Consider the following 22,377-nt stretch of genomic DNA (forward strand, 5'->3'; position numbering starts at 1 on the left):
TTCTGGGACAGCTTGGTGCTAAACCATGCAATGCACAAAAGCGTGGCTGTGTGTACTGACATGTTTGTTCCTTGAGTCAATTCAGATTTGTCTTTGTTTTGGTTCATCTAGGCTGTAGCAACTTCAAATGGGCAGTTTTGGGTTTTTCAAAGGTGATAGAGCTGGAGATGAAGTTAAGCAAAACAAGCAAGAATCAGACAAGTTTTCCACTGCATAGGCAAAGTCCAGATTAAGGTTTGCATCTATGTGTGTATGTGCCTTAGCTAGGGTTTCCATTGCTGTGAAGTGACACCATGACCACAACAACTCTTATGAAGGAAAACATTTCATTGGGGTGGCTTACACTTTCAGGGGTTTAGTCCATTATCATGATGTTGCAACATGGTAGTGTGCAGACAGATATGGTACTGAGAGTCCTACATCTTGATATGCTGGCAACAGAAAGTGAACTGAGACACTGGGTAGTATCTTGAGCATGTATGAGACCTCAAAGCCCACCCCCACAGTGACACGCTTCCTCCAAGACCACCTACTCCAACAAAGCCACACCTCCTAATAGCACACTCCCCCAATTTATTATCCAACTTCGTCATGTATGTCATGGCATGAAGATTTTTGCACTCACTAAATAAGAGTGTTAAAAATTAAAAAAAATAAGCCAGGTGGTGGTGGCGGCGCATGCCTTTAATCCCAGCACTCGGGAGGCAGAGCCAGGCAGATCTCTGTGAGTTCGAGGCCAGCCTGGTTTACCAAGTGAGTTCCAGGAAAGGCACAAAGCTACACAGAGAAACCCTGTCTTGAAAAACCAAAAAAAAAAATTTAAAAAATAAAAGCTTTTAGTAAATAAATTTTAATGATGTACCATACTGTGACTTTTTAAAGCAAAGGGTAAAATAATAGATATTTTATAATAGCAATTTATAGCAATTTAGATTTGATGATTAATGAACTATGTTTAGAGTGAGGTGGACTTAGATGCTTACTTTGACCCAAGTTGCCAGCATCCTGGGTAAACATGGTCACTGGGTAAACATGGTGGGAGCTACTGGGTTAGGAGGCACACAGCAATTAGTAATGTTACTGTTTATTAGATAAATAGGATAACATAAATTCAGAACAACAGGAAAATAAAACATGACACTTTGATAGAAAATTAGAGATATTACACAATACCCTGTTTCTAATGTAAATATTTCAATAGGGTGAGATTTTTATTCACTAGCTAAATACAGCACATAAAACTCAAAATGCTAATTATTACCCTTAACTAAATATTCTGAAGAATAAATTGTTGGTGAAAACCCAACTTCCTTTAAATGAAACTACTGAGAGAATCAAGCTTGTCAGAACTTTGGATTGTTCTGAACATTCATCACAACAGTAATAAAATCTTCAGTAAGCAGTATATTAGCCATAAACCAAGCAACAAAATCACAAAGGAGTATCCTTCAATTCTTGAGAATATCAATTTCCATGTGGCATTTTGTAAATCTACAGACATGGAACAGAGCAAACAGAAATAGCCGTAAGTAAATACTTTTTATCTTATCAGGCTCTTATTTCTGTATGTCAGGATGCGGGATGGGGTACTGAATTTGATAGGGTTCAACATATCTGTATTTTATAAAAATAAAGATTCTTGAAGAAAACAATGATGACATATAATTTTACCTTTACAGTACCAATTTATAACAAAACTATCACAAAAAAATAATGCTTTCAACAAAAAAGTGAAGCTACATCAGTGACCAGAAAGTTGTAAACAAAATGTAGTGCTTCAAGTATTTAACTGTCCTTGTGCTAAGTGGAAACAAACCCATTCAGCCTTCAGTGTCTCAGTTAATCAGCTTTAGTTTCTTCATTGTTCTCCACCTGTCTTTTAACATGACACTTGTTCGGTTGTTGAACTTATAATGTGATAGTATTTTAGCCCAATTTCCCTCTCCATATTTCTTTACACCACACTTCAAAAATCTGTCCTCTTCCCAAAGCCACGCCTGTTGAAAAGACATAAAAGTTACTCAAAGAAACATTCTTTAAAGAGAATACATTTTTTAAAAGTCAAAGCAATTGCTCTGTTTCTTAAAAAGGAAAATTATTTTCCTATATTCATATATCTCAACACATATACATATATGGTTTTATAAGATCTTACCATTACCCATTTAATATTTCAGGGTAGTGTTACAGAAGCTTAGCCAGCTAAGATGGGACAGCTATACAGTAACAGTCTAACTTCAGGCTCATTGAGATATCTCAAGCAGCTTTTGTCTAACCCTTAATAGATCACTCCACATTTCTGTTTAGTACTTCACTAATGAACTCAGTGAACATTCTTTCCCTATGCTGGGGGAGGTACACGTACACACACACACACACACACACACACACACACACAGAGGCATGCACGTCTTCTATAAGACAGACTTTCAAAAACACAACCACTCAATTTAAGCTGGGAGAAAATGCTAAAAAAATTTAAATAAAATCTAATACTTTGCATAGACAAAGTACTAACATTTAGTATTTGGTATAGGTGGCCAACTAATTATTCCTTCTTCTGGTGTGATAAAAGAGGGGTTTGAGTGTCTAACACACTATTTGTACACTAATGCTCACTGCTGTACTATCCACAACACTAAAATAAGGAAGTAAGCCAGGTCCATCAATGAATGAAAGAATTTTCAGCATGCAGTATATGAGGAATATTATTTATTATTAAAAGGGAAATTCTGGCAACATGCTTTAGCCTTAAGAATATTATGCTAAGTGAAATAATTTAGATATGAAAAGACAAGTTCTAGGGCTAGAGAGATGGCTCAGTGATAAAATCACTTCTTGTTCTTCCATATGACCTGGGTTTAAGTTCCCAGCATCCACATGGCAGTTTATTAACTATCTGCAACTCAAGTTCTAGGGGATTCAATGCCCCCTTTTTGACCTCTACGGCACCAGGTACACTTGTGGTACACATAGATACATGCAGGTAAACACTCACATAAAAATCACACACGTACTGAATGATTTCACTGATATGAGGTACCTACAATGGTCAACCTCAGAGACAGACAGTAAAAAGGACAGTTATCAAGCATGGCAAAGAAGGGGAAAGGAAGAGTGTTTTAATGGGTTTAGAATTTGTTTTGAAAGTTATGGGCAGACTGTGGTGATCATATGAAAATATGAATATGCTTAATGCTACTAAACTATATACTTAAAAATGATTAAGACATGGTAAGGAGGTGGTTCAGTAGTTAAGAACATATTCCATTCTTGCAAAGGGTCCGAGTTTGGGTCCCAGAATTTTGATGGGTGGCTCACAACTGCTTGTAACTCCAGCTCAGGAGACCCGACATTTTGAGTTCTTTACTCACATGCACATACCCTTACCTGAGAAACATACATAAATAAAAATGATAAGCCTTAAAAATCTTAAGATGATACATTTGCCATTATGTATATTTTACTACAATTGAAAAAAAAATTCTTATTAGAAAATAGTGGTGTTAAAAAAAGGAAAATCAACGTGACCCGAAGACAGAGAGGAGATGAAAACCATCTCACAGATGACCGAATACCAGAGAAACTGGCACTGACCATAGCCAAAATCCTTTCAGGTTTGTACTGTGTCTTCTACTTTGTACCTTCACAATGACATAATTTATAGTAAAAGAAAAGCCTGTTACAATAATTCACACTATGTAATCTCTGTGTGGAGGATATACTTTTGAAAGGCACTTACTTTTTTCCTTAATGGACTAAGTTTATAAAAGGATCTACAAATTTTAATGAGGCAGGCTCAAGTACTTTTGTCTAACAGATAAGGAAAAAGCTATCCAAGTAGAAATTGAGTGATTTAAATAAAAAATAACAACCGAAAACTCCAGCACAACATAAAAAGAAGTGTGTCAGCCACCTCCTGAAAAGAGTTCTCTATCACAAGGTCAACAGTGGATAGCTGAAAAATAAAAACACATGTTGGCAGTGTCCACATAACTTTTTTTGGCAAAGGAAACAGTGTCACAATCAATACCCATATAGTCTAAAGATCATATGGTTGATACTCTCCCTACAAGAGAAAAACTGTTCTCCCATAGTTATCTATAAATGACACCTGTGCTCTATCCTCAAATACAACTGGGAAAGATTGTGTGAGGCAGAGATTTCTGGTTTCCAGTTTGATAAGCAAAGCACTTGGAAATGAACATCCTATCCACAATGGGAAAATCAGAACAACCTGAAAACTAGTCTTCTTACATCCATCAGAGAATTAGTCAAGGGACAGACAGAAGGGAAACAAAGGAATTAATGAAAGCTAGTTGTGGTAGATGACTGTAAATCCCAGTACTAAGTGAGGTAAAGAAAGGAGAAGAAGGGATTCAAGGGCAGCCTTGGCTACATAAAGAGTCTGAGGTCAGCCTGAGCTACATGATAGCACATTTCAAATTAAAAATAATAAATACCCAATTGAGAAGCAGGTGAGTGACCTGTAACCCGCCTGCAAGCTGGTCTGTACCCACCCCCTAGATTCTGTTCCCCCAAGACCCACTTCACAGCCCAACCCCTCCCACCTCACCATCCTCCCTGTGGCCAGCCCTTCCCCACAACTCCAACGGACTCCTGGACCATGCTCAGGTACAGTCCACACCAGTCTAAAGAACAGGTGAGTGACCTGCCTCCCAGCCAAGCTGCCACATTCCCCAGAGCCTGATCCCTGGGGCACATCCCCTAACCCTCCCCCTTGCCCATAGCCCTGACAGCTTTACAGGAGGCCAGGATGGTCCTAGGGACCTCCAGATAAGACACCACCCACTGCCCACTAACATGCCCTAAGCCCACATAACAAACCCTTACTATACTGTACCCTCTCCATGGGGCTCCATATTGTGGCCTACAACTTTGAAGGAAGACTTTGGCTTCATCAGAGGCCAGGTCAGATCTAGGGACCCAAGGCTCCCCAAACCCTGACAGAGACACCCTATTGGACCTGAAGACTCACTAGTCACTAGAACCCTTGGCCATTTAGAAGACCAGAGAGAAAAGAGAAACAAACAAACAACACCCCCATTCATCCAACAAAGACAAATGCAGGAATCAACACCAAGACCTATAACCACCCCAAATCCAGATGCCTAAATGCCAGTGTAAGAACACAATCAATAACAGAAAGGGCAATAGGCATCACCAGAGCCCAGCTCTACAAAAACAGCAAGACCTGAACAGTCCAATGCAGGTGAAACACAAAAGAAACTTAAAAATGACTTTATGAAGACAGGGGTCTCTATAGGGGATATGAAATAAATCCCTTAAAGAAATTGAGAAAAAGACAAAAAAATTGAAGGAAATCAATAAATCCCTTAAAGAATGCCAAGAAAACAAGCAAACAACAACAAGACAGGTGAAGGAAATGATTCAAGACCTGAAAATGAAATGAAAGCAATAATGAAAACACAAACTGAAGGAATTCTGGAAATGGAAAATCTGGGCAAGTGAACAGGAACTATAAACGCAAGCATCACCAACAGAATACAAGAGATGGAACAGAGAATCTCAGGCACTGAAGATAGGATAGAGGAAATAGATTCATCGGTCAAAGAAACTGTTAAATCTAAAAAAATTCACAACACAAAATATCCAGGAAATCTGGGACACTATGAAAAGACCAAACCTAAGAATAATAGGAATGGAAGGAGAATTCCAGCTCAAAAACCCAGAAAATATATTCAATAATATCACAGAAAAAAATTTTTTCAACCTAAAGGACATGTCTATAAAAGTACAAGAATCTTAACAGAATACCAAACAGACTGGACCAGAAAAAAAATCCCGTCACTACATAATAATCAAACACTAAACATACTAACTAAAGAAAGAATATTAAAAGCTGCAAAGGAAAAATGTCAATTAACATATAAAGGCAGACCTATCAGAATCACATCCAACTTCTCAATGGAGACTCTAAATGCCAGAAGAGTCTGGACAGATGTCTTACAGACTATAAGAGGCCATGGATGCCAGCTCAGACTACTATATTCAGCAAAACTTTCAGTTACCATAGATGGAGAATGCCAGCCCAGACTACTATATCCAGCCAAACTTTCAGTCACCATAGATGGGAGAAAATAGGATATTATATGACAAAGTCAAATTTAAACAGTATCTATTCACAAATCCAGACCTACAAAAGGTACTGAAAGAAAAACTCCAACTCAAGGTAGTTAGTTACACCTACGAAAACATAGCAATAGATAATCCATCACCAGCAAAACCCAAAGAAGGGAAACATACATACACACACCACCACCACCACCACCACCACCACCACCACCACCACCACCACCACCAGGAATTAACAATCACTGGTCATTAAAATCTCTTGGTATCAATGAACTCAATTTGCCAATAAAAAGATAAAGGCTAACAGAATAGATACAAAAACAGTATCCATCCTTCTGCTGCATATAGGAAGGTAGACACTACCTCAAAGATAGACACTATCTCAGAGTAAAGAGTTGGAAAGAGATTTTCCACTCAAACAGACGTAAGAAGCAAGCTGGTGTAGCTATCCTAGTATCTAACAAAATAGACTTCAAACAAAAATTAATCAAGAGAGATGTAGAAGGACATTTCATACCCATCAAAGGAAAAATCTGAATATTTATGCCCTGAATGTATTTTTGGAGCACCCGCATTTGTAAAAGAAACATTACTAAAGCTTAATTTACATATTGAACTCCACACATTAATAGTGGGAGACTTCCAACATTCCACTCTCACCAATGGACAAGTTGTCCAGACAGAAACTAACGGACATTATGACTCGAATGGATCTAACAGATATCTATAGAACATTTCACCCAAACACCAAAGAATATTCTTCTCAATGCCTCATGGAATCTTCTCCAAAACTGACCATATACTCTGTCACAAAGCAAGTCTCAACAGGTACAGAAAAACTGGAATAACCCCTGTATCTTATTGGATCACTATGGGTTAGAATTCAACAACACCACAAACTACAGAAAGCCTAAAAACCCACGGAAATGGAACAACTCTCAACTGAACTACCACTGGGTCAGGAAGAAATAAAGAAACTGGAGCCTCCCTAGAACTCAGTGAAAATGAATGCACAACACACCCAAACTTATGGACCACAGTGAAAGGCCTGTCTAGAAGGAAAGGTCACGTCAGTCAGTGCCTGCACAAAGAATCTGGAGAAATCTCCTACTAGCTACTTAACAGCACACCTGAAAGCTTTAGAACAAGAAGCAAACACACACACAAGAGGAGTAGATAGCAGGAAAAAAAAAGGAAACTGAGGGCCGAAATCAATAAAGTAGAAATAAAGAGAACAATACAAAGAATCAATGAAACAAAGAGTTCTTTGAGAAAATCAACAAGACAGACAAGTGAACTAAAAGCCGATGGAGTAAATTAACAAAATCAGAAGTGAAAAGTGGGACTTAACAACAGACAACGAGGAAATTCGAGAGTCATTAGGCCCTGCTTCAAAACCCTGGAATTCACAAATATTGAGGGGCAGTCAGTGGTGGCTCTCACCTTTAATCCCAGCACTTGGGAGGCAGAGGCAGGAGGATCTCTGAGTTCAAGGCCAGTCTAGTCTACAGAGCGAGTTACAGGGCAGCCAGGGCAACACAGAGAAACTCCATCTTAAACAAAACAAAACGCCCCTGATAAAATGGTGTATTTTCTACTTTGTATGTAGTTTTCAAATGCATAAGAATCTTAAAATTAGACCTTTTAGGAAAACGAGTATAAACACTTACTTTAATATTTATAAATATTATTCAAATATAGTGAAAAATACCTGTTTTTTCTTACGCTTGTGTTTTTCATCAGTGTCTGGCTGATTCTTTGAACTACATAGTCTGTTGCTTCTAATGGTTCTTCTGTTTTCTTCTGTTGTTATTTCACCTATGAATAAAAACACTAACATTAATACTGCTTCACATTAGAAGAAAGAGTGGACTTTCCAATAGGTTACCATGAAATTCCTGTTTACTTTAGCTACTCTAAGAAAATGAGCTCTATATGTTGAATTCTTTTTCCTTCAAACCTGGAAGCAACGTAAGTCTAGGAATCCATTTGACTAACACAGAAGTGTCCTCTCACCTCCAGGAACATATCTAATCACCTGTGTATAGAAGGAAAAGTACTTCTGGTATAGGATCACTGAAGTCTTACGATATTTAATAACAGAATACATATTGTTCTCTCTTCTCAGAGATACATCAACAACAATCACCAAGACAAACCAACAGTAGGATGCAGCCAGTAACGTTCTTAGTGTACAGTCTGGTTATCCAAGATCTATCCCTGGGGGAAGGAGACAATCACCTCCTGAAAGTTGTCCTCTGACAACTAGCATTTAGGAGGCCACAGCAGAGGACTGACTACTGCAGGTTCATGGCCAGCTTAGGATGTAGGTACTTTTTGTCTACTACAAACTATTCTCAGACCACAATAGAATTAAACATGAACTCAATAACAGAAACATATTTAGAATATCCTTCAATTATTTGGAGATTAAATAAGTAAGTTCAAAGTGAAAAATCACTTTAATTAAATGGAAATCCAAAACCAAAGCAGTAATTAAGGAGAGATGTCTGGCACTCAGCACATGTCCTAGGAAAACCTAGTCAGGGAAGAGAGAAAAGTAACTAACACACAAAGGTGGGTGGGAGAAGTCATGTTAATGTTAGACTTCGACACGGTAGCAACTCAAAATCAATCTGTTTGCTAAGCTGTATTTCTAAAGAGTATTATATACTTAGACAAAAAGTTTTAAGAATACGCAAAGGACAGTAGATAGTCTTCAGCATGTAAGAATTTAGAAACTACAGACTTAAAAAACATTTAGACAAATAGGAAATAAAATGAAGATGCAAAGAAAAGGGAATCCTAATTAAAGGATTCGTGGAGAATCAATTTAAATCAATAAGGTAGAAGTTCATAGGAATTGTATCAAGAAAACAATGCTACAAACCCTGATTACATAAAACATAAAAACTAGGCATGGTGTTGCACACAAGTAAACTCTGGAGGCCAAGTATGAGGATCATGGGTTTGAGATAGGACTAGACTACACTGCTAGATTCTACACTGAACAAAATCACTCTAATTTTGTTAGTTTGATTCCAAACCAACTAAAAACAGCTAAGAAAAACAGAAGATTGGCTTTTGGGGAGAGACCTTTGCTTAAATCATTCTACACTCTAAAGCTTAAATTCATACTTATAGATACAAAGAGAGCCAACCATCAAAGCACTTCATATTCTTTATTCAAACTTAAAATTTATAATCATTTATTTATGAGTGGGCATGTGCATGTGTATCTGTGGAGGTCAGAGGGCAACATATTTTATTCAGGCATGAATATCAGCTGGCAATGATTCAATATTAATGAGCCAACACCACAGTGTCTTTGAATAGAACAAACATAAAACAAGATTGTGTATTGATTCGTTGATAAAAATGTTATTAAAGATTGAGGAACCTAACTTTGTGTGTTTTCCCTATAAGTACAGATTCCAAATTCACTTATTCAATGTTAATAATGAGCTTTGACTCCATCCATAGCTCGAAAAGTCTGAAGTTGCTGAGTACAGTTCAGCAGAACACCAGTGCTACTCCCATACATAGCCAAAGAACTCAGACTAGACCATCGACAACAGTTCACTTTCTAAAGTTGGCTTGTGGTCTTCTGAGGGGCCTTTTGTGCTGTGGTGGTAAGGTGAACAGCTAGAGCATTCGTCTCTATCTACTTCTAAAACTATAGTTAGTAACAGTACTCACTTTGAAGATTTCCCATTCTTGCTTCTTTCTTATTAAAATCTGGTCGACTGCTTCCATGTTTCAACTTAGATATGACGTTCTTGTGAGACCTAAATAAAACATGAAAGCTTGTGATGAATTCCAGAGTCTAGTGAAGGCACAGAAGGAAATGATGTGTCGTCGTCACCTTTGCTACAGGACCTTCTACACTGGCCTGCCTCTCTTGGTGCTCTTCTTACCTATCAACCCATGTTAGTTTTAGTATTTCTATTGTCAAACCTCCCTTCATTTCATCTTTTTACAGTTCATCTACTTAGAAATCAAGATTCTATCAGTTATCCAAACAGATTGAGGATGAAAAACAAAAGAACTCCCAAATCCTCCTCAAATTGCAAAAAATTTATTTTCCTTCTCTCCTCTGGCTTCTAAAGCATTTTCTGCAGCATTTTCAAAATTCCTTCATTTGATGGTAGATCACATACTTTTCATCTCCCAAGACTTTTTTTTTTAAAGGCAAGTTTATACTGGAAATAAGATGTGGCATATTTTTTTAACAGCCTTGCAAAGATAGCATTATTCTTATTTTATATAGAAGCAACTTAGAACCTAAGAAGCAGCGTGCCTGAACTTTATAGGTACGTTAGCCCCACCTAAAACGTAGGCATTTTAGCTATACTTTTATCCACAAAACACTCTGCAATTAGCAAATCCTTTCTCACCTTTCCTCTCTCTATTGTATTGTTCTATTGTGTTGTATTGTATTGTATTCTCTAGAATGCTATTCTCAAACTCTTCACCTCTAAGTTTAGCCCCTAGCTCCATCCGTGCTCTACCCTGGGACAGTATTTTTCTCCTTTTGACCTTTTCAAGAAGAGAATAGCTTACTCTTCAACCTCCCGGAAGTCACAGGCTTCACCCTGTTTGTTGTCCTTACATATGCTAATCAAAGCTCTGTCACTGAGCTCTCTCTCCAGCTCCAATAGCTTTTACTTCCTAATGAATGCTACTCCTGCTTCCACAGGCTCTCAGCCACTCAGGAACACTACAGATACCACCTGCTATCATTCTTCATTGCCGGTCACCATCCTTTCAAGAACTTCCCATCATGTATATAGCTTTCTTACACCTAAGAGGTGTGATTAAGAATTATTTCAAAGTGGCACCCTCAGGAGGCAGAGGCAGGCGGATCTCTGTGTGTTGGAGGTCAGCCTGGTCTATAAAGCAAGTTCCAGAACAGGCACCAAAGCTACACAGAGAAACCTTGTCTCAAAAAACCAAAAAAAGAATTATTCAAGTCAGGCATGGTGGTGCATGCCTGTAATTTTAGCATTAAGAGGCTGAGGCAGGATGATCAATGCAAGTTTGAAGCACAGACTTTACACTTAAGTTCCATACTAGCCAGGGCTGCACATTGAGACTCTGTTCTCTCTCCTCCCCAGATATCTAATCTAATACAGTGTTTTTATGGACAAATCATATAACATCTTGGATTCTTAAATCCTAGTCACCAATCCTTTCCACACTAAGTTTGCCAACTCATCCCATATATTCACTCAGCAACCCAACTGATATTTCTGAAATGATTTACACAGGCTTTCTGCTCTTTGGATATTTTAGATTGTCTCGCATAGCACTTATAGATCAGAAAGTTTTTCAAATCATTTTATATAATTGGAATATGGGACACACATAAGAAAATGTAGTTTCTAGTCCTTTCCTGTGAGCCTTTGTTATAATGATAGAATACCAGAATAAGCTCACATGCTCCCCATCTGTTAGTCTAATAATCTACTGGGAACTATGCAAAACAACCCTAGATTCCATATCAAAGTCTTTAATAGCTAGAAATTCCAAGATATTTCAGGGTCTTAAGTATCTGCTGAGTTAAAGAGGACTCTGAGCTGTATTTAATTATGCCAATTATATTTAAATCTACATGAATTGCTTCATCAATGATTTTAGGGACAAAGAAAAATATCACTTTACCTTATTACTGATACTGTATCCACTAAAGATTCAGTTTCTGTAGACTGTTGGCCATTAACACTTTAAAAGAAAAATAAAATTCTAAGAATATATACAAATGAAACTTTGTATAAGAGAAGTATCTGACATAGTCAAGACATATTTCAATCCACAAGAAACACCTTGGATTAAGGACTTATGGAGTCCATTAAAAGGTGGCCACTTTTTGCTCAGATGTGCTTAAGAAGTACAAATCAAACTCCCCAAAACACAAGTTAAGCATAGTTAGTACTGCAACCAAGAATTTATCATGTTTTTCTTTAGAAAACTCCTATTCCATGAAGTTCTCTTTTAACAGTTTTACTGAGTACAACTGATACATGAAAAACACACAAAGTGTTTAATGTATGCAGTTTGAGGGTTCAAGTTTATCCTCTTGTCTTTCTGTCTCAAAGTGAACTTGTGGAGGGTGTGGCAGTAGGAGGGAAGTGAGACAACATTATGGAACCCAGACGGACTCAAACCCATGCCCCTCCTGCTTCACTCTTCAAGTGCTCTGGCGTCAATCATGCACCACCACACCCACTGACCTTGATTCTTCCTGTTTAGCTTCCAGAATGGTTTCGATATTTGCTCGGTTATCAATTTCAATCCTGTCTCTAGTTTTGACTTAATTAGTACTCAGTTAAGTTTTTAATGCGTTTCTGGTAAGGAGCCAGGCACAATGGATACTGAGCCAATTAAGATGTTCAAAGGTAATTAGGCTCTTTCAACAAAGTCTGGGGTATAACCCAGTGGTAGAATGTTTGCCTAGAATGTATAAAGCTCTAGGTTTGATAAAACACACAGCCACAGCCACAGCCACAGCCACAGCCACAGCCACAGCCACACACACACACACACACACACACACACACACACACACACACAGGCACACAACAAACAAACAAATGAAAAAATAAACGTAAAGCAAATAAAACACTAATAATAAAAAAAATCTTCAAAGAATTCTTATTATTATGATAAACAGATAATTTATTTCCAAAGTTAAGGTTTATCAGGGATACATGCTTTGATTGATACCTTGTACTGTGGGAGCACATACCTAACAATTCTAATCAGAGAGCTAGGCAAAATTTCACACAGGTGATCTTTGAGGGAGACTTTAAATAGAAAATATGAGCTTATCTTGAAGAGAATAAAAAGAAGGGAACCCAGGAAAGGAGGAACCAAGGAACTTTTCTAAGAACAAAAGATAGTATTTTAAGATCACAGAACTCTGTTCTGTGTAGCTAGATAGTATAAGGCAGGTGGGCAAAGGGGAGTTAATGTTTAAGTTCTCTGCAAAAAAAAAAAAAAAAAAGACAGCAAAACTTGAAAAATACCCTTTCTTCTTTCCTTGTTTTTGATTTAAAGATTTATTTCCATTGATGAGCATGAAGTGTTGTGCCTGCATATGCATGTGCTCCGTGAGACAGTGAGAAGAGGGAACTGGAGTTACAGGTAGTAAGTAGTTAAGGGGCATCAAACCTGGGTGCTCTGCAAGAGCAGCAAATGCTCTTAACTGCTGAGCCACTACTTCAGCCCTGGCAAAGTTCTTTTCCCCCCTTTTCCTGCGTTTGACAGAGTCTTGCTATATAAGTAGCCTATGTTGGCTCTGAACTCAAGAGCCTCTTGCTCCAGCAATTATTCATATAATTTCACAGATAGAATATTGTTCTGACAAGCTGGGTGCCATGGTATACACCTATGATTCTAGCACTTGAGGTGAAGGTAGGTGGATCAAAGTTCAAGGTCACCCTCTAATACACCACCACTTCTGTGCTTTGTGGTCATTAAGTAAATAAGGGTTACTTGAATCCAAGTACCACAAGAATGCAAATGTCAACTGCTAACTCAGATAACTGAAATGAGGGTGGGAAGGCTGCAAATGCAGCAGATATCCTGGTCAAAGTATGATTTATATTACTCAACGGTTAAAAAGTATGCAATCATGAAATGCTAGAGCTACAACAAAAAAATCATCCAGAGTGAGGTCGTTCAAACCCAGAAAGATAAAAATATACATACTCCTTATATGAGGATGTTAGCTGTTAAGTCACTGATAAGCAAGCTACAATCCATATTGCCAGAGGTTAAGAAGACAATAAGGGACTGGGAGAGCGGGATGAGTCTCCCTAGGAAATGGAAATAGAATAGTTACAGATGGACAAGAAGGAGGGGTTGGAATTGGATGATCGAACAGGGAGGGAGAAGAAAGAGGGGGGAGAAGGAGGGAATATAGGAGGGAAAGCTAAAACTAAGAGCTATTTGAGGGGTCATATGGAAACCTCATACAGTAGTAGCTTCCTATTAATATATACCTACATGAAGGTAATCTAAATGAAATTGTCAAGTAACAGGAGAGACACAGCCTCAACTGAACATCCCTTGTCATCAAATGATGCTTCCAGTCCAGGGAATAGGTTACATCTACTTGAGTTGTTGGCCAAAGGGTTACGGTTAAGGCTATTGGCAGCTTTCCACAAACTGACCATAAGACTCCATTGCTAAAGACAGCATCTACACAACTCAATGAACATGAGAAGTCAAGCTGGTGCCTGCAGAGCCCTCACCTCTACTGACTACTGTCCATGGTATTGGAGTGTAACTCTGCATGCTACCAAAGAAGAAAGGTAAAGACCAAGCCAGCTACAAATCCTTCGATTTACAATGGTGACCTTCCTGCAAGACACACTGGTGCAGTAGTGGCTCAAAACTTGTGGGAGTAACCAATCAATACCTGATTGGAGTTAAGGCCCACTCCATGAGATGGAACTCGTGCCCAGCACAGCATGGGAGACCAAGAACCTGAGACTAGATAGTCCAGGGATCTAGGAGAAAAACAAATACTGTTCTGCTAAAGGAATGTAGCAATAAAACGACTCCTAACAACACTCTGCTCTACTCCTAGATCTGTCTGTGTCTTATTCAGCCATCATCAGAAGCTTCTTTTTGTAGCAGATAGAAACAAATACAGAAACCCACAGCTAGACAATATACAGAGTGAAAGACTTTACTTACAACACTCAGCCTTAAAGGGATGTCTCCATCAAATCCTTCTCTTCAGGATTCAGAGAATTATGTGGAAGAGAAGATAAGTGTGTTAGAGTCAGCAGGGATGGAAGACACCAAGGAAACAAGGCCTTCTAGACACAACAGGCTGGCGTACATATGGACTCCAGAGACTGGCAGCATGCACAGGGCCTGCATGGATCTGCACCAGATGGGGTCCTGGTGCTGATAGGGGAAGTGGACACATGCCCCTATCACTAACCAAGAAACTATCTCCAATTGATAACCACTTGAAAATAAAAAATTAGTTTTCTCTAAGGGAGTCTCACTGGGGAAAGAAACCATTCTTTGGCCTCAAACTTCAAGAGATCTGCCTGCCTTTGCCTCCTGAGTGTTGGCATTAAAGGCATGCACCACCACTGCCCAGCAAAAAAACATTCTTAAGGGTAGGCCCCATGCCCAGAAGTAGATAGTCAACATAAAATGAATTCAGCAGTGCCTTTGGAGGGTCTCTGGCTCATAATGTTAAGTCAGGGTGTTTTTTTCCTTTTCTATCTTACAGGTCCTTTGTATATACTATATATATTATGGCTTCTGGTTTTGGTTTTTCTGGGATTCCTGCGTGTACAAATATGTATCTCTGTACCTATATGTGTTTCTTGTACTTTTTCTTTGACTCTCTTTCTTGTTTGTTTTGTCATATTTGTTTTTTATTCATAAAATGTTATTATTGTTCCTTAGATGCCTGTTCGTTTTCTAATGAGAGATGGAAAGGATGTGGATCTGGATGGGAGGGGAAATGGGGAGAAACTGGAAAGACTAGGGGAGGGGAAACCATAATTAGAATAGACTGTATTTTTAAAAATCTATTTTCAATTAAAAAAAAAAAAAGTATGATTCATGTCCTGCCCTGGTTCAATCTCTAGTACTGTAAGCCAAAAGTTTTAAGCTGGGAAGAAATCTAAACATTTACCTTCAAAAAGCCAACCCTAGAACTTACTTTAAGGATGTATTTGTGGGGTACCTAGCTACATTATAAACTTGGATACAAATCATCAGAGAAGTATTTCTGAGATGGGATCAAAGTCTTGTAAAGACAGTTGGCTATATGAAGTCAAGAAGAGTCAAGTGTGTAGAGAAGCAGATGGGAACACGAAGGGTTCTACTTTACACTCTGTACGATGTCTGTGTCTAGGAGAGCTTCTAAAAACATGAGTGGTGCCACATAATGAGAGGAGATAGGGAATGGACACATTATCTCCAAGCATTATGATTTAGGTTTTAATTCTATAATATAGCACTATTACATTGGGCAAGAAGGCTTGCTACATGAGTGTACTGGTCTTAGGATCATTTATTTTCCAAACAAAATAAAGTAATAGAGCCCAAATGAGACTTTAGTGCAGCCTTTGAGATGAGTGAGGAGCAAGCCATGCTCTGACACACAGGAACAAAAAGAAGATTCTAGAATGATTTAGCCTTAGTCCTAAGGGTTACAACGAAGTGTTTCTCTAACTTGGGGCCCAACCCCCACCTCTAAATAAGTAGTTAAGATAGCATCCCTGGAACTTTCAGTATTATGTAGGCTACTAAATTCATTCATCCAGAAATGAAAAGGTCTTAACTATCTAGCCTTGGGTTAAGTATACAACAATAGAAAGAATTTATCATGGGTTAAACAGGAGAAATCTTGGGTCAACAAATAGCTCAGTGGGTAAAAGCACTTACTCTGTAAATCAAAATGACTTCACTTAAATTCCCAGAATCCACCCTGGAAGGAAAGAACCAGCTACCAGAAGTCCTCTAATCTTTACACGTGTACTATGGTACACATATGAATGCATACACACACACAACAAGAACAATAAATAAAATTTAACAAATTAAAAATCTTTATAATGGTCAAACCTTATCTTCAACAGGGTTAGCTCATAAAACAGAAGTGCACTATTCACCCTTAGTGTCTTGAGAAATGGCTTAGTGAGTGGATAAAGGTTACTGTTTCTTTGGGGCAAAGCTTGACCACCCAGAAATTCATTATCTGGGGCCTACATGATAGAGATAGAAAGCCAACTCCCACAGGCTGTTCTTTGGCGCGCGCACGCGCGCACACACACACACACACACACACACACACACACACGCATGCACGCACACGCACACGCACACACACACTAACCCTCCTCCCACTCCCCAGCAGAGTGTGGTGGCATAGTCATATGAATGCAGAGTTTGGGTGGTGCAGGCAGGAGGCTCAGGATCTGTTCAAAGTGAGCCTCGGTGACAAAGTGAATGTTTGGTCAAGAGCAGCCTCAGTTACTCAAACAGCTGTCCAAAAGAATAAAACAAAAACCAAACACCAAACAAGCACCTCGCTTTGGCTGAGGCTGTAGCTCAAACAGACAAAAACCCTAAAGCCAAACCAACCTTGAAAACCCCTGAAATAACCTGAGACTGAACTACTGCCTTAGAGCAGACAGAACTAACTAGGGCACTTCTTCCAGCACTGGAGCCAACTGCTGGTTTTTGTTTTTTGAGTAGAGCATGATATCCTTGAAAAATACAGAGAACATTATCTTAAAATACCAGAATAAATTAGTATATACCAAAGGCAAGTAGGATCTGAGCTCAAATAAGAGGCAGAAATGAACCAGGTTTCTAATTTCTTAAGCACACCTTCACTAAAAATAGTAAATAAATCTATTCACATTGAACTGGTATTTTCTCATTCATTACTTTGCTTAACATATAATCCATGTAAATCATGAAATGACTCTATAGTATTCCAAATATTCAAGCCATCAATTAGAGAACACAGCAATTACTCAATTATTACTTTAATAATGGCTTATTAGCATCACTTATGGCAAAGACAAAATATCCCTAAAACCTTAAAAAAAAAAAATCAAGAGTATACAAACCTTTTTCCTTTATGCAAATCCACCTCCTTCTCTGTCTCAGTATTAGCAGCCCTGGGCTTCTCCTCAGCAGCGACTGCTCTTGCTCTCTCATTTTCCACTACTTTGGTTGCTGCCTTAAGAAAATGTGGAATATGGAGGGAGGAGAAAAAAGAATACACTAGGCATTCTAAACAAGTCACACATAATCTTTGATAGCTGTAGCAGAAGTGTCTGTTCACGGGCTAACAGAAGGTACTAAATTATTTTCATGATCCTGACGATGCTAGCTATTGCTTGGTTTATAAGCATCATGGAAGTTTTTTTTCTCTTGTAAACATATTTGATAGAATGTTCTCTAGGCGATTTAAACAAAATTTTAGTAGCTGGAGACATGTCTTAGCAGTTAAGAGCGTCTCTTGCTGACGACAAGTTCAGTTCCCAGTACCTGTATCAGGTGGCTCACAACTGCTCCAGGGAATGTGATGCCCTCTGCTGGCCTCTGCTGGCACACATACACATGTGTACCTAAATATTTTGAAGTATATTCCTCAAAGATATTCCACTTCAGTTGCCATTAATTTAAAATTCAGGTTAGATAATAAGACTTTCTCCATCAAGTACTCTCCTTCATTATAACAATTTCTCTCGACTTGAGATAACATGTGTACCTTTATTAGAAAAGTTGATGATTTTTCATTTAGCACACAATTCACATAACTGTTAACTTTCTCCATCATGCGGTTATAGCTGAAGTGTTGAAAAAAGGAGTGGAATGCATCTTTCTGAGAGATTATCCTGAGTAATTTCCTTTCTAAAGACTAAAGAAAAAAACAGAAATGTATTAATACAAAACAAATTTCAAATATATATTTGATTGGAAAACAATTATTTTGTAAACATAAACTCAGAGACACAATTAAAAGACCCATGTATTTTCTCCATTTTTAATGCCCCTACATTTCTGAACGTTTTGTTTCAGACATGTAGGAGGAAACAGAGATTATAAACTTAATTGTCCACTGCCCAGTTAAAAACAAAACCCTATCAATATGTTTAAAATCTGTTTACTTCCATAATCTGATTGTATCCCATTTTTTGTCCTCACCTCCAACTGTTCCCCAGACTTCAGAATTGACTATCTTTATAAACTGCTTAGGGCTGAAGGTGTGCACAGCTTGTCAGAAGCAGAGTGCTTGTCTAGTCTTAAGCATTACAATGGGCTCTGTTCCCAGTACTGCCGCTTCCCCAAGGTACATTTCTTTACACTTGTACAACACTCTTGTATGTCCATAAATAAGGTGGTGTTGTTCACCAGTTCTAACATGATTTATAGATTCTGGTGTGCACATGTGACGCCTGTGCATGTGTGCTCATCTGTGCCTACATCAATGTCAGTCTTCCTCTATTGCTCTTCGCCTGATGTTTTTAGTCAGGTTATCTCACTGAACCTGGTCCTCACTGATTGACTAGACTGGTTTAGGCACTAAACCCCAGTGATCCTCCAGTCTCTGCTTCCCAACACCAGGAGTAGAGACCTGACACCATGTCTGGCTTTCTATGTGGGCATTGGGAATCTGAGTGCAGGTCTTCGTACCTTGGCATAGCAAGCAATTTACTTCATTGCAGCATGCCTGAAATCCTGTGGCTTTAATCTTATACAAACAGTAGCATTTGTAAAAGTGTGTTTTTCCTTAATTCTATGTTCCTGGCAATTACTTATGTTAATGTATAGGAAATTTGCACCACTGTCTAATATATTGATCAATCATCATTTGTTCATTTAGCTGCTTGAAGAACTTAGGTTATTTGCTATTACTGCAATGCTCAAACAATTTCTTACTCCTTTTGTGCTCAATACAAATTTTTCTTATATAGTAGTTGCCTCAATGCTGGAGAAGCAATAAATACTATAGAACTTAAAAAAACTGTAAGCTCTATCCTAGACTGTCTCAATAAGGTCTAGGTTTTTCCTGTTTGTCTTTAAAACTTCATGGCTTTTAGCATATAGAGAAAACATAAGTTATTCTGAGCTATTTATCTAGAAATGGAACTCACTGGAATGTGTGCTTGCATATTTTTCCTTGACTCTCTAATGCATCAATTTATATTTCAGAGAGGAAGATAAACAGGCATCTAAACACTTTGCCATCTTGTGGGCCAACTGTTGGTGTTCTAACCAATGAAAACTGCTGCCAGTCTGAAAGTATGGGAACTAGTTCAATGAGTTAGTTGGCAATGTCTCACTGATTATGCCAACACTAGGGAAGTCGAATACTTTCTCCTAAGTACTTTATGTTTATTGTTCCTAAGTTTTTCTCTAATGAGACAGAAACAGTTTTCATTAATCTAGTTATACTAAGAAGGCAATACATAAGCAGGAAATCCAACAAAATCATCAGGCTCTCTGCTGAAATTTCTGGGTTATTATATCCTAGAAGGGTCAAATCAGATAATGTCTTACCTAAAGCAAAGAATGAAATAACTCAAATGTCTAGCACAGGAAAGTTAAATTACTACCTACTCATACAACAACAACAAAAAGAAATGAATAAACTATTATAATCACAACCTTGTATAAGATTCCATTATAAAACAGATCTTTAGGGGGAGAAGACTGGTTAGTAGTTATGCTGGGAAAGACAAACACTTTCTCAAATGACCAGAAGATTTGGATGAGGTTCTAGGTTTTTATTTGAGATAGTCTCAAAGTTAAAGATCTCCTCCCCGCCCCCCCCCCCTCTCTCTCTCTCTCTCTCACACACACACACACACACACACACACACACACACACACACCTGAGCTTGAATATAGGATTACAGGTATGTACTATACCATGCCTGGCTGATCATTCTTTTTGATAGTGCCAAGGACCAAATCCCGCACTTGTACATGTTAGGCAAGTGCTATAGTGCCACTATAGAGCTACATTCTGAGCTAGCAAGTTTCCTGATGTAGGGGATCCTCACACAAGTGTGTTTCTTGGTGCAAACACATCTACTTAAATTCCTAGAACACACTGTTTTCTTCTAGAGGTATAGATGTTCAATAAAAAATTTGCTAAAAATGTAAGATTATCTTTTCTTTCTTTGAAGATATTTAATTTACCCCAACAACACTGTTTTTAATATTTTAATAATCAGAGGCCTACTGACTGGAGATCCCATCTCAAAAAAACAAAAAAGAAAAAGGAAGTGCAGGGGGCTGGAGAGATGGCTCAGAGGTTAAGAGCACTGAATGCTCTTCCAGAGGTCCTGAGTTCAATTCCCAGCACCCACATGGTGGCTCACAACTATCTGGCACCCTCTTCTGTGTACATAATAAATACATCTTTAAAAAAAAAAATAAAAGAAAGGACAGAAAATGGGGAAAGGCCCAATAGTATGTACCTACAATCCTAGTACTATAGTGGTGAAGGCTAAATTATCTTGAGTTTTGAGGTAAGCCTTGGATACAGAACAGGATTTTATCTCAACAATACAACAATAAAAATCAATCAATCAATCAATAAATGAGGTGGCAGATTCTAGAAAAATAAGCAGGTTATACTGCCTCTCTATATTTATGCTGCCTAATGTGGCAGCCCCCAGACCCCCAATGTAACTTCTGAGCCCTTGAAATGTGACTATTAAGTTGGCCATACTGTAAATATAAGTACTTGATATAAAAAAGGGTAATTGAAATAGTACATTTTTGTATTGACTGTTAGAATTAATTTTTTAATATAATGAGTTTGGTAAAGCATTCCTTTTCTCGCACTCTACCATTGAGCTATATCCAAAGCCCCTCATTGGTCATTTTGTTTATTTGTTTGTTCTTAAGGTGGAATCATGCTACAGCCCAAGTTAGTCTTGAACTCTGTTTCTCCCAACCTCAACCTCCATAGTGCTGGGATTATAGGTATGCACAGACATATCTGACCTATTTAATTCTTAAAAATAAAGGTCTCAAATTCTGTGAAATTTTTCTCTAATAAGGATGATTTGGGGTTGGAGAGATGGCTCACTTGGCAAAATGCTTGCATCAAAAGCAGGAGGACTTGGGTGAAATCCCCAAAACCCACACAGAACTTCCAGACATAGCAGGGTAGCGCACTTTCCACCCCAGTGCCGAGGAGGCACAGACAGGCTCCTTGAGGCTCACTGGCCAAGCTTAGCTGAATCAATGAGTTCCAGGTAAAATCAAAAAACAAGGTGGTGGGAAACTAGAGAGGACAAAAAGAAGTTGACATTTGGCCCAAGGCAGCAAACCCAGAACTTGGGAAACAGAAACCGGAAGACTCCTGTCGGAACATGGTCCAAGAATGGGGTCGTATGAGGTGAATTCTGAGTGCTTATGAGAAAATGCCAAGAAAACAGAACAAGAGTCTTGTGACCTCAGTTTCTTCAAAACCATTAAATTGTTCTTGGAATGTGTCTTCATGCTCCTCCCAGGTGCAGTGGATAGGACTTGAGTTTACTTCAGATTATTCATCACAACTGGTTATTGTTATTTGTATATGACTCTATGGAAAAATTATGTGTATGCCATGTGCAGCTTGTCCATCACGTGTGGCTTGTCTGCCACGTTCAGCTTGTCCTTGTGACTGTACACTTTGCTCATGTGACTCTCCTTAACCTTCAGAGTATAAAGTGTCTGATGCTCTGAATAAAGTTGGCTATGCAT

The 22,377-nt window shown here is 38.4% G+C and overlaps 1 protein-coding gene across 1 annotated transcript; it reads right to left on the reverse strand.

Annotated features, from left to right (window-relative positions):
• Positions 1 to 902: 902 nt before the first annotated feature.
• On the reverse strand, positions 903 to 22,377 carry Terf1 (telomeric repeat binding factor 1). Its single transcript, XM_036178529.1, has 7 exons — positions 22,261 to 22,377; positions 18,383 to 18,532; positions 17,736 to 17,848; positions 11,782 to 11,841; positions 9,817 to 9,905; positions 7,829 to 7,935; positions 903 to 1,997 (listed from the first exon to the last, which is right to left on the reverse strand). The coding sequence occupies exons 1-7, from the start codon at positions 22,375 to 22,377 to the stop codon at positions 1,836 to 1,838; spliced, it is 798 nt and encodes a 265-aa protein (XP_036034422.1). The 3' UTR covers positions 903 to 1,835.

Source organism: Onychomys torridus, chromosome 2 (genome assembly GCF_903995425.1).
Source record: "Onychomys torridus chromosome 2, mOncTor1.1, whole genome shotgun sequence".
Classification (NCBI taxonomy): Eukaryota; Metazoa; Chordata; class Mammalia; order Rodentia; family Cricetidae; genus Onychomys; species Onychomys torridus.